The following is a 13,143-nucleotide window of genomic DNA, read 5'->3' on the forward strand; positions in this document are numbered from 1 at the left end:
GCTTACCGCCTTCCTTGCACTCAAATCATTCTGCCAGGATTAAATTTCCAGCTACAACTGATCTATACCACTTCTACAACCCCACAATCCCGCAATCCACCCAACCATTCTTCCAAACCCCTTCAAACAATGGAAATAACCAAATTCGTCCTCGAAGGACGAGACGAGGCGAAGCTATATGGCGATTCTTCCGCTTATCGAACTCGACTTTCAAATCGCATTCACACCTTGAGAAAGAAGCTTGGAATTACGACGAAACCCCGCGCAAAGTACTCGAACAAGCCTGTAACTGCGGAGGACATTAGTCAAAGCCATGATTATATCCATCTCCTGTTGCTTACCTCCGAAAGAGCGTGGGCGCATGCTATGTCAATGAAAGAGATACACACTGTTGATACAAAAGGGATAACTGGTTCAACTCGATCGCACATCGTTTCTCGATTACACAAAGCCACGATATATGCCAATGATCTTTTCCGATTACTATCCGATAAATCGACTACCAACGCGAACGATGTCGATGTATTGGAAGCTAGAGCATACGCTGCTGCTCTCGCTGGAGCAATGGAATTCGAAAAGCAAAGTTGGGAGGCTTGTGTGAAGAGATACGCGGAGGCTAGGATTATATACACTGCACTTTCTAAGGTCACCAAAGCGGACATCTTCAAGGATCTCTTGGCCGACCCTGTTGATCCCAGTATACGATACGGGGCTTATAAGATGGGACTGCCTCGAACACTAGCTATATCTGCCATTGCACGCAAGAATTTCCCTTCGGATCAAGAGTTGACAGAGCAGGTGGAAAAGTTAGACCCCGACTGTCTGAAAGACGAAGCGACAATATCAAAAGCTCAAAGTCTGGAATCGGGCGAGACAATCAAAACTATTGTCTGGCGATCACGGACAGTGGATTTAGAAGATGCGGCAATAGCTACTGCCCTTGGATCAGTAAAGGCAGCGTCATCAAAACTGTCTAATACTCTTTCTTCATCTACTCCTAAGGATAGGGGCTCCGCTTATGACGATATTCTAATCGCTAGTCAAGAAGTAGTAGACGCTACAAAGCATGCTATTGACGAGCTAGTTTCGGAGGGTGTTGGACAAAGTGATAAGCGAATGCAAAGCCTATTAGTGACTAGGACCGCTGTTAGCTATGATATGATTGGCTGGCGTATAGGCAGAAACAGAGTCATGGTAGGGGAGCAAGACGGTATTATCGATTACGTTCAATCATTTCCCGCAGGGAAGGTCAAGAAATCAACCAAGGATGAGCCTATAGGGCGTAAACTTGCCAAATTACGCGAGAAGGTTGTTCTCTATGACGCAATCCTGCAAAGTGTTGAGTCAATTAAAGAGCTCCCAGGTGTTGCAGCAGATTCTAGTCTACAGGAAGAGCTAGATGCAAAATATAGCTATTTCCAAGCTCTTAAGTAAGTTGATCTAATAGCTTTAATTTGCATACAAAGCTCAACTGACCATTAAAATAGATGTTTGATAATAGCCCGCTCTCACGCAATTCTTTCGAATCCCAAAAATTCACTAGCTCTCTTGAACCGCGCAACAGAAAAATGCACAGCTGCCCATTCAAAACTATCTTCGTCAATGGACACCACGACTACAGATACTCCACCTAACCTAACTGTCACTCCCTCTGAAACTGAAAAACTCCTCGCTTATCTTCAATGCGAACTTCAACGCTACCGCGCCTTGGTCGAAATATCTAACCTCACCTCCACTACCCCGAAACCTGGCGATGAAAATGTACAACAAATTCCCCTCGTTGAGCGTCTCCATGAGTACCCATCCGATGGAGTTGTTGACCTGAAGAATCTCGTAAACTATCCTCCAAAATTGGAGGTTGTACCCGTCAAACCACTATTCTTTGATTCGGCGTGGAACTATATTGATTATCCAGGAAGAACAACGGAGAAAGCTGCAGAAAAGGCAGCAGTGGAGGTGCAAGCGAAGGAGCCAGAGCCAGGGGAGCCACAGGAGCAGCAGCAGCAGCAGCAGAAGAAAGGATGGTTTGGTTTCGGCAGATAGATACAGGCATTGGATTAATAATTGTTGCTAAGCGAGCGGGAGCTATCGAACATATCCATCAAATTTCAATCATGCTAAAGCGAGGATTCGCTAGTAAGGTTGACAAAATAGAGCTTTCACGATAAGTAGCCCAAGCTAAATAGTTACAAGAGCTAGGTTTAGAAATATAAAACTTTCAAATCCTGGCATGTTCTTACTCAGACTCACTGATACATCTGGCACCTACTTTATAATAATACTTTATTGAAATACTTTATAGATACTATATTCAAACATCCTCTCTCCCATTATTTTAGACGCAGTTCAATGGCAAAAACTACAACCATATCTAAACCACCTCTCAGTTACTTAAAACCTCAAAAGAAAAGTATATCTTGATCCTTCCATCCCAAATCCGACAATATCCCATGCACACTCTTCTCCAACGCTTCCGGTCCACAGATCAAAACCAATTGCTCACCATCCCTATACCCATTCCCCTCACCATCCATATCCATCTCAAACCTCCCTACCTCTTTCTCCAAAACCTCTTTTCCCAATCTCCCTCGTAATCCTTTCCATTCCTCCGTCGGTTGACTCAAAGCATGCACTAATCTACATCTCTGCTCGTTCCCCTTTACCAGATCATCCAACTCTTCTCTGCACAGAATATCCTCCTCTCTCCTGTTCCCATCTAGCACGATGCATTTCGGTGCACCTCCCACCTCCTCATTAAGCACCGCTCTCAATACCGAGAAGATAGGCGTAACGCCGCTTCCTCCACAAATCATCACGAATCGCTTTACCCTCCTCTTTTTACCCCCAATCACACACTCTCCCTTTGCCACGTACTCGAATTTGCCAATCGGTCCTTTGAAATCGATGGAATGACCAACGGGGATACTTTCCAGCGCCATTGTCATTTTTCCTCCGGGCCCCTTTTCATTTTTCAGATAGATCTTGATCAGGATATCTAAGACCCCTTTGTCGGTCCCGAGCGAAAGAGGCGTGTAGGATCGTATGATGGCTTCCCTGGTCACGGGATCCCGTAAGCGCATCATGAGATGTTGACCCACAGGCAACCCGATGACTTGCTCCACATGATCGAGAGTAAAAGAAAAGATGCGCGTATCGCTCGAGATAACTTTTTTAGCGGTGAGGACGGCTTTTTGCCAGCTTTTGGGTTGGAGGAAGATGGGACGGAGAGATTGGGATGAGGAAGATAGGGGTTCGGGGTTGAGGAGGGAAGTGAGGGCTGAGGGGGAAAGAGTACCGATGTGGTAGGCGGGCATCATTGCTTTTGCCGTTTCGGAATGGATGGCCATGAATTCGTCGGTGGAGTCTTGGCCTGCGGCTCCGGTAATACTTGTTGCGCCTCCCGGGTGACCTTCCAGAAATGGGGCTCCGTCGTAGACTTCGCCGTTGAGGACAAACCAAGGTTCCTTTTCATTGTCATGTTGACGTAATTCCTCGATGGAGATTTCACGCTTCACATCGTCCTTTGTCATTTTTATCTCTTGCTTGACTTCGACCAACGCGACCGATTCATCTTCAGTGCCCATTTTCTCGCCCCAGAATCCATTGGCGAGATTCCCGCCGGCGGATTTTACTCTTTCCATCCATCCTCCTGGCATAAGCGCTGGTTGTGTGGGGTGTTCAAAACGTAGATAATCACCTTCTTTGGTAATGGTCACTCGATACCATGGGTTATTCATCATGCCAAGCACACTCCAGTACATATCCCTGGGTTGAACATTCATACTCTCGTCCATGGCTCTTACCATGATATCTCCCGACATTGCGAGATCTTCGACATCCAAATCAACCTCCCAAAAGCACCATGTGAAACATGTTTCTCTCCATTCCATATCTAATTTACCTCCGAATAACGTTTCATTCTCGTAGGCACGGTCTCGATAATCGTCTTCGTGGTATCGTATATCAGCTAACGCCCATGATTTTCCTTTGTCAAGTGTTACCTCGACTCTCGTGACGCGTCGTCCACCACCACCATACGCGTAGCCCTTCGCACGATATGTTTGTTGTCCGCTCACCAAAGATAGTCGCTCTTCATGTTCTGGGTATGCGGTGGCGCTGTTTGTACTTAGATCATAGATGGCATATCTCTCATCCGTCCACCACTTGGGTTCATTGGCACTCTGCTCTGGGCTAATCATAGTTGGAAGGACTCGGTTATCGTAGATATGGTACCAGTTATCGCTAGGAGCTGCGGTAACAATAATCTTTTTCAACCATTTCACGCTGCGACCACCGATTTGCCCGGGAACAACAGCTCGTAAAGGTTTACCATGATCGGGTCGAAGCATTTCCCCGTTCATCTTGTGGGCTACCATGATTCCTCTATTTGGGTCCATAACCCAGTTAAGCTTTAAGGAGGTTCCATAGTAGCCGTTAGGAAGCTTATCGGCACCCTCCATACAAACATACTTTGCACCTCTCATTGGCATCGCTTTTCTAATCAGTTCGTACATTGGTACGCCTGTCCATAGTGCCGTTGACACGCCTGCAGCACCCCATGAGAAACCTTTAGATTTCCGGACTTGGTTCTGTTCTTTACGGCGGTTTCCGGCGCAGACAAGTGTTATGGGTACGGTGATTTGTTCGTATTCTCTCAGGAGATCTTTGAGTGTAAGAGTAAAGGGTTTTTTGACCAGTCCTTCGACAGAAAATTCCCAGTCGGGTATTGATGAGTCCTCAACATGAGGTACAGCTCCGTGGTTCCGGACATAGAACAATTCAGGCGATGTGAGAAATCCTTCGTCATATAAAGCGCTTAAAGGAGGTTCGACATTGAAGGGATGAATTCCAGTCAGCCGAATAAGTCGAGGGTCCCGGGGCACTTGATTGTCTGGTGTTTTCAAATCTTCCTTGAGGATTTCTGTTGGTGGATTTGTCGGAGGTGGGAGAGTGTATCGCTGCAATGACAATGAGGTTGAACTAGAATAACTTGATAAAGAACCCAGCTCATCTGAGCTGTTCTCATTAGAATCTGGCGGAGTCTGTGGCAATTGAGGAATCATTTTCGACATCTCCGCATCAGCCTCGGAAGAGTGTTCATTCATGAATTGAGCACTAGCCATTGCGATTCTCTTTTCCGTATAAGATATCAAATCCATTAATATAAGATATAAAAGCTGACAAAATCTTACAACTGAAGGGTATGTAGGATATGATGATATTGATCCAGCGAGACCCTCTTGCGCTCAGATAAAGAGGAAAACGATATTCGACGAAGGTTTCAAGTCAGTGAATATATGAATTTCTCCGCGGGCAACAATAACGAAGAGTGATGTTGCAAGGGAAGACTAGAGGCAAAACCCAGATCGGTACAAGGAGCAACGGAGTGCAGTGTACCAATTATTTGAAATCATTTCAATCACTAAGTCCCACGGCAGAAATCCCACTAGGGACTCTCCAGGCAAGTATATCAATAACAAATTTACAGAGAGTATCATCTAACGTCAAACTATGACTTTCCTAAACGCACGATATGGTGAAAGGTGCATCTCCTGAAGCAAAGTAGGATCTTTGAGGATTTCCGCGGATATCTCTTTATTTTCCTGCAGAGGAGATAAGAAAACCTTTCTCTGTATCCATATCTATACCCATCAGTAGCCATGGGCTTGAACAAGATATGTTTGGTGGCTCAGAGCGGACCATACTTGTGCCTTTTTTTCTTATCTATAAGATGGTCGAATGTGATTGGCTCACCAGGTTCGGCCACTCCAGTTACTAATAGCTACGGGAACGAAGTATTTCCGATCTCGAGACACAATTGATATGCTTGTCTATACAATGAACTGATGATAAGGAAGGTTTTCACATTATTGTGCCAATTGACTGGAAAATTCGGTTGGTAATGCCTTTGTTGGTACTCGGGGTTCTTTAGATTGTTTCATGAAATGATTTGAGAAAGATAAGAAGCTAGATATCCCGGGCTCTTTACCGGACGCTAGCCTTCAATTCGCATGATGATCCCCACGATTCATGTCTTCCTTACTCCGTGGATGCAACAGTCATGTCGCAGGCCATGATCAAAAGTCCCTCATATTGAACTGTGTATCAAAACAATAACGCAGTCTGCTTTGGGAGCGACGTCTTGTTCGCGATCTTAAGACCGAGTTCAACAACTTTGAGGGTTTGAGAAGAACAGAAACACAAGCAGGCGTGTGAGAAGCAAGAAATTAACAACTTGTCCGTGCTATTGTCGTGAAACCCCTTCCTTTGAATAGTGTCAAAACTTTATGACCGTAGGGCTATCTCAGACATATTATTGTACTTCCAGGAGTTCACAATGTAGGCAAATGTCCCAACGCGGCATCGTATCAAGACAGACAACATGGGGCGAAGGAATCATAGAAACAATTACCACCAAAGCTTTCATCGAGTCAAAGCTCGGTATTCGAGCTTGTTCCTGTTTGCCACGGCCATCAAACCAGACGATGTATACGAGATACTCGCAGTGGAGATAGTCGAGCCCCCGTTTATCCAGCTATTGGTGGAACGAAAGGGTGGTGTTCCCGAATGGAATTGGAATACCACAAAAGTCTCCAACAACCCGAATAAAATCTTCACAGCCACTATTGAAGTAAAGCAGAAGTTTCGGACGGTTCAGAGCCCCGCATCAGAAATGCGCATCGTGCGAACAAGTACATCGTGGCAAGTTGGACCGTAACGTTGAAGTCAACGATATAATAGGAAGTGATGTCTGGATCTTGCTACATTGTTGAAAGAGGAATGCCCTTTCACATCGTCGATTCCCTGTAGCAAAGACCAAAAGGCCCATTCAGCATGGAAGTTTGAGTGCTCTGTCACGTCTGTCAGGCCTCGGTGAAATATGCCTAGACACCTCCCTTTGCTGTTTGATCCCTTTGTCAATAAACATGAGCCTCCAAGGTCTACCATTGTAGAGATTGGTATTCTGGTGGGTTATGACTTGGAAAAGTTTGAAATCAACATTTCCTGTCGAAATTCCGAGAGAGGGTGCACAAACTTTGAGTCTCATTTATTTGTGTGAAGGTTCATTCATTCTTGAATGAAGGCAGTGTATGACATATGAAGTCAACATGCTGGATGGCCAGTAAATGTATTCTCAGACCCTTGGCAATGGGAATAAGTGGGCAACGTGGTATTCATACTGATTGATCACCTACAGTACTGTCCTCATGAGCGGATAGAGCTATCATGTACCAAGACTAACACGTAGGGAAAGATGCAGACCTAACAAGCTCAGCATGACACCATCATCTGCTGCATATGGTTATATGGCTGCAACTATTCTTATGCAGGACAAGACGGCTGTATACCTACCTTCACCATCTCACCGGCGTTGTAACATGTAGTTACTGACTGGCAAACAAAGCAAGGAAATAAACAATGAATCCCATTCACCATGGATATAGTAATCTATCTACTACAATGGAATACGAGAACCGGCCATTTAATTTGTTGCTTGGGACATCTCGATATGCTGATATGCGGATATGTTGACCATGATGCATGTGTCTTGGGTTGCAGAAGCTTAATCGATAACAGTAGCAGGTTTTGTTAGTTCGATCTCTTCATTCGAGCAGCAGCAGTAGCAGTAGCAGTAGCAGTAGTATGTTTGGGGAAGGCAAGGGACAAGGCTCGCACGGGCTAACTTTATTATTCTCTATTGTGATTCCCCAATTCCACAATTTATTGGGAAACTTTCCCACAACCCATCTTTCGACTCACCTTGTAATTCCTCTCAACCTACATAAAAGGGTGCTGGACAATCAATTCCAGGGAAACAATCCTCCCCCCAAACCAAACCTTCGTATCCAGATGCATCTGTCTGCTTCTGTGAAGTCATACTACCTTTGGTCTTTCTTACAAAATCCCTGATGTGGGGCGCAAGGAACACATATCGCACCCCCCACCTCAAAACATAAAGATCCGGCCTGAATAGGCTCATCATGGATCGCAGGAGAAAGCGTGAGTGCTTGCATATTACCCTACGATATGCAGACATGTAGGCTGACGTGAATATTGATTTGAAGGCGAACTGCGCGACTTAAACACTCGCGCTTGGAATGGCGAGAAAGGTTGGTTGGATGTGCGAACAACTCATAAACTATTCTGTCTAACCTTTCAACACAGACATTTATGCCGTGAACAAGTCACTGGATTCATCGCTCAAGAAGAACACAGCCTTTATCAAGCGCCTTCGAACCGCAATTTCAGCTGCGACCCTCAGCACCTTCCTACAAGAAATTCGAACTCTTAGCCTACACAAATATCTCTCGGAAATTATATCGGCTTGTTATGAAGGGCTTTGCAGACTCAAGTCGCCGGGAGAGGTTGAGGCTGGTGTAGAAATTGTCAGCGCATTACATCAGCGTTTTGGGCCGGCAGAATTTACGGAGTTTCTGGGATGGTTGGTAGGAAAGGGATTAGCTACACCGGAAAAGTCATTATTGAAGAGTCTCGCAGCCGAAGCCCGGGAGAAGGAAGAAAAGGAGCGGATTGTACGACAGAGAGTACTTTTGAGAGTTGTCACCGAGTTGTGGTTGGTGGGAGTTTTGAGAACGTTGGACGATGTTGCTCGACCAGATGACGCATCTCACGGCAAGGAATCTCTTTCAGGATCGTCGAACAAGGCACCAGATACTAAAGCGAAACCAAACGGAGTTGGAAAAGGAGGAGGTGCGGAACCATTTCCTCTCGAAGTTCTCAAGGACCTTCTGGGCCATGATAGGGATCATGCGAACTTGCCCCTACTGGTAATCTTTGTAAAGGCGTTTGGTTGGGACATACTCGGTGTCAGAGAAGCTGGATACGAGGGCAGAAAAACTGTAGAGGAAGACGGCACCACGAAGACAACGCTTGATGCCACCGAGGGCGAAGGTGAGAATGAGGATGGCGACGAGAACGATTCGGTGGAAGAGACGTCACCCTTAGTGGACTCAACCGAAGATGCCCCTCTAGCTTCACTCGAACTCCAGGAGCGCTTCCGCAACATCCTTAACCGCTATTTTGAAGATGTCAAGGCACATATCATTCGTGATCAGAAGGCTATTGCTAAACAGGCCCGCAAAGACTCAGAAGCATACGTCAAATCTGGCCAATTGTTTGAAGACCGCCAGGCAAATTATGAAAAGGCTCTCAAAGCGCAAGAACGACTTGTATCGAACGCTCAGGTTCTCGCGGAATCCATTGGCGCAGAAATGCCAGATCTTAAAGATTCCGATGACTCTTCGGCCTTGGGCAATGGAGGCATTGGGCTTGTGAAGGCTGGCGATTATCTGAGAGGAGAAGGCGAGGGCGCAGGTATCTGGGAGGACGAAGATGAGCGGAGATTCTATGAAAATCTAGTAGATCTTAAAGGAAAGGTCCCGGGTATGCTCCTCGAAGATGGTAAAAAGAAGAAAACAGATACGGATGAGCAAGTGGGCAAAAAGGTCGATACTTCCGAGATCATTCCCGCAGAGTCCACTGCGCCCACCGCGAAGACCACAGATGACGACCAATCCACGGCCATTGCCAACAAAACCATTGGCGCCCAGGTCGATGCATTACTTGCTAGACTCCCTGATCTTACAAACAAAGACCTAATTGACGAGGCTGCAATTGACTTCTGTTTCTTGAACTCCAAAGCTTCTCGCAACCGTTTGATCAAAGCTGTGCAAGAGATTCCTAAGGGTCGTAGTGATCTTCTGCCATCATACTCAAGACTAGTAGCAACACTGGGGAAGTACATGCCTGATATCATAAAAGGCTTGGTTGATCACCTTGATCAAGAATTCCGCAGCCTTCAACGTCGCAAGGAAAAAGAATTCTTAGGTCAAGCCCGACTAGGAAACATTCGCTACTTGGCTGAGCTGACCAAGTTTGGCGTGGTTCCTGAGCATGTTATATTCCATTGCTTGAAAGTCAGTCTTGACGACTTCTCACGGATGAATATTGAGATCATATGCAACTTGCTAGAAAATTGTGGTCGATACTTACTTCGCAATCCAGACATGTCCCCTCGAATGACATCCTTCTTGGAAACACTAAAACGCAAGAAGTCGGTCCAACATATTGGCCAACAGGAGCGCATGCTGATCGAAAATGCCGTTTACTATGTAGACCCACCTTTGCGACCAACGATCCAGCAAAAGGAGAGAACGCCAATTGATTTATTCATTCGCAAGCTTGTCTATTCTGATATGACTACACGAAACTATGCTAGGATTATCAGGTCGATTCGAAGACTTCACTGGGAAGAATCAGAGGTATGGGCTATCTTTAAACTTTGGACGACATTTACTAACAATTTATCAAAGGTTGTCACTATTCTCGAAAAAGTCCTTTCCAAACCCGGAAAGGTAAAGTATGGTAACATTTATCTTTTGGCAATTGTTACAAGTGCTCTCTTCCGTTATCACCAAGGGTTTGTAATCACAGTCATTGACAATGTATTGGAATACATTATCGTTGGTTTGGAGCAAAATGATTTTAAGTTCAACCAACGTCGGATTGCAGAAGCCAAGTACCTTGGGGAGCTGTACAACTTTCGAATGGTAGATCATCCTGTAATATTCGACACAATGTACCGTATCTTGACATTTGGTCATGGTGAGTTAAAATTGCAGCATATTACAATTTTGCAGCATGCTAACACAATCAGGTGGACCGCCTGTCCCTGGTCGCACCAATCCTTTCGATATGCCTGATGACTTTTTCAGGATTCGTCTTGTAGCAATTTTATTAGAAAGTTGCGGAGTTTTCTTTAGTCGTGGCGCGGCGGGAAAGAAACTTGATTACTTCTTGTCATTTTTCCAGGTATATCCTATTCCAATCCCATTATTGCTGGCATGTTAACCTATGTAGTACTACATTTATACGAAAGATCCTCTACCCATGGACATTGAATTTATCGTCAGTGATGTTTATGCAGCCACCAGACCTCAATGGAAGCTTGCCTCAAATATCGAAGAAGCTAGTCGTGCGTTCCAATTGGCCATGGCCCAGGATCAAAAGACTGCTGGCATTGAGAAGGTTGTTGAACCAGAAGAGCCTGATAGTGAGGCATCATCAGACGAAGGAGATGCAGGCATTCCGGAAGGAGATATCGACGATGCTTCCCTCGATTCCGAAGAAGAAACGGAAATTGATGCTAATGCCGACAACTTAACATCACCAACAGGGAACGAATCAGAAGAAGAAAACTTCAAAGTCACTCGCCAGGAAGAAGAAATTGATCCTGAGGATGAAGCCGATTTCGAACGTGAGTATGCTAAAATGATGGCTGAGAGTCTAGATTCCAGAAAATTTGAACGAAAAGCGACATTCGATGTTCCACTTCCCATGAGACGCAAAGACCGTGAAGTCGCAACCTCGAGCGAATTGCCTAGTGAGACTACCTCAGGAAATGGTCCATCCAGTGGTACAATGGCATTCTCACTTTTAACAAAGCGTGGCAATCGACAACAGGTCAGAATTCACCTACACGAGATATTGCAATTGTCACTAACTGCTCACTTACTAGACTCGAACGGTAGCCCTCCCTTCAGACTCAAATTTCGCAATCGCTATGAAATCACAACAAGCTGCCGAGCGCGAGGAGCAACAACGCATCAAGAATCTAGTTCTGAATTATGATCTCAACGATGGCGAAGAACAAGATGGTGACTCTGCACTGCAACCCTTACTCCCTAATCCCAATATTCACACTTTCACTTCAGGTTTCGATAAAAATGCCACTACAACGTTCTCCAGATCTGATAAGTCTGGTAGTAACCGTAGTGGACAGAGGTCAAGAAAACTACAGCTTAGTGATGTTGATTGGTATGGTCCCCCAAAAGAGTCTTCTCAGAATCAAACTCCAGGAAATGCCCTAAAAGAAGAGAATCGTGAATCCCGGAATATTCCCGAGTTGGACGTTGGGGTAACTTCAGTATCTACGCGAAAAGTTTCCAAGTCATACCCAAACCTCACTGTTGAAAGTAGCCCAAATGATAAAGGTTCCCCCAGAAAGGAAGAGAATCTGCCAATGAGAGATACGCCTGGAAGTATTTCCAAGAAGTTCCACCTGAGATAATAATCTGGCTTTCATTTCGGCAATTTGGTATTCTACTTTGAACAGTGGACAACTCAAAAATTTTGCTTTTATTTCTTCTTGCCAACATTACTAAAACAACAAGGATAGACGAGTGCTGACATTTTCCCCTTTTTCCGGGGACCTCTTAATAGGACATGATAAGTTTTGCTGTTATCATATTCGCATTTCAACCCCGAACTTTGACTTGGGGATTTAGTTGCGGACACATAAGTATACACTTCTTCTCTGCCCGCTCGATTTGAGGTTCACTGCAGTCTGTGAATACTTCTTCTTCGGGTGTTCATTCATCAGGGGTATGATTCAATGTGGCTCCTTGTCGACCGAGACACAATCATCAGCAAACAAGCAATTCCGATGATGGTCGACGAGTTGATGTTTGTCAAGGTGCTAACTAACCCCAGAGAAGCGGCAAATCTAGCGGAGATGGAGGATCCTAGAGATGAACTTCACAATTCACTCGTCGGGATGGATGGGCGCTGAGTTGGTTGATGGCGGGCAAATAAGAAGTGACGTAGATGATGGTGAAGGATCTTGATGAAGATAAGAGGATTTGGTTGCCAATCTCATTTTCATTCGTCCACTCTTTTGACTTGCTTACTCTGTTGCTGTTCTCGACAGACTGGCCCTCGCTACATTCTTTACATACGCATGCATGTTCATGCCATTCTCACTCTCTCAGGCCTTACTCCTTCCTCTTCCTCTTCGACTGATGGATGGAGCATCACGGATTGAGTGCGCAGAGATAAGCAATGAGAATGCATGGATGGATTTAGCATACCCGTACATCAGTCACAATCAATTGAGAAGCATAGCACATCGCATCACATCGCTGTTTGTAGCAGTAAAGTCTCATCGTGATTATGTGATACACATACATACGCAATATATATGATCCATCGATGTGTGAACAATAATACCGTATCGTACGCAGCGTGAGTAACCATCCCATAGCCCAAATGCTCACTAAATAATCTTTCGGGATTTCACTTCGTCATCTTCTATGGCCCGTAACTCTACGTAACTCATCACTT

General features: G+C 45.2%; 3 protein-coding genes across 6 annotated transcripts; 2 read left to right on the plus strand and 1 right to left on the minus strand.

Annotated features, from left to right (window-relative positions):
• The first annotated feature begins 91 nt into the window (after window positions 1-91).
• On the plus strand, window positions 92-2,231 carry Bcsrp68. The gene is made up of 2 exons (XM_001551453.2): window positions 92-1,430; window positions 1,488-2,231. The coding sequence occupies exons 1-2, from the start codon at window positions 130-132 to the stop codon at window positions 2,041-2,043; spliced, it is 1,857 nt and encodes a 618-aa protein (XP_001551503.1). The 5' UTR covers window positions 92-129; the 3' UTR covers window positions 2,044-2,231.
• Window positions 2,232-2,259: 28 nt separating this feature from the next.
• Window positions 2,260-5,195, minus strand: BcniaD. The gene has a single exon (XM_001551452.2). It carries the CDS (start codon window positions 5,157-5,159, stop codon window positions 2,400-2,402), a length of 2,760 nt encoding a protein of 919 aa, XP_001551502.2. The 5' UTR covers window positions 5,160-5,195; the 3' UTR covers window positions 2,260-2,399.
• A 2,506-nt stretch (window positions 5,196-7,701) lies between these two features.
• On the plus strand, window positions 7,702-12,933 carry Bcnmd2. 4 transcript variants are annotated; one of them, XM_024693840.1, is made up of 9 exons: window positions 7,702-8,001; window positions 8,067-8,111; window positions 8,167-10,283; window positions 10,335-10,626; window positions 10,679-10,833; window positions 10,882-11,484; window positions 11,540-11,678; window positions 11,736-11,838; window positions 12,244-12,933. In XM_024693840.1, the coding sequence occupies exons 1-9, from the start codon at window positions 7,983-7,985 to the stop codon at window positions 12,248-12,250; spliced, it is 3,480 nt and encodes a 1,159-aa protein (XP_024549630.1). In that variant the 5' UTR covers window positions 7,702-7,982; the 3' UTR covers window positions 12,251-12,933. The 4 variants fall into 4 exon arrangements, with proteins under 4 accessions (XP_024549630.1, XP_024549631.1, XP_024549632.1 ...); XM_024693841.1 differs by having other exon boundaries at window positions 11,540-11,838; XM_024693842.1 differs by having other exon boundaries at window positions 11,736-12,933.
• The last annotated feature ends 210 nt before the right edge of the window (window positions 12,934-13,143 follow it).

This window comes from Botrytis cinerea, chromosome 7 (assembly GCF_000143535.2).
Source record: "Botrytis cinerea B05.10 chromosome 7, complete sequence".
Lineage (NCBI taxonomy): Eukaryota > Fungi > Ascomycota > Leotiomycetes > Helotiales > Sclerotiniaceae > Botrytis > Botrytis cinerea.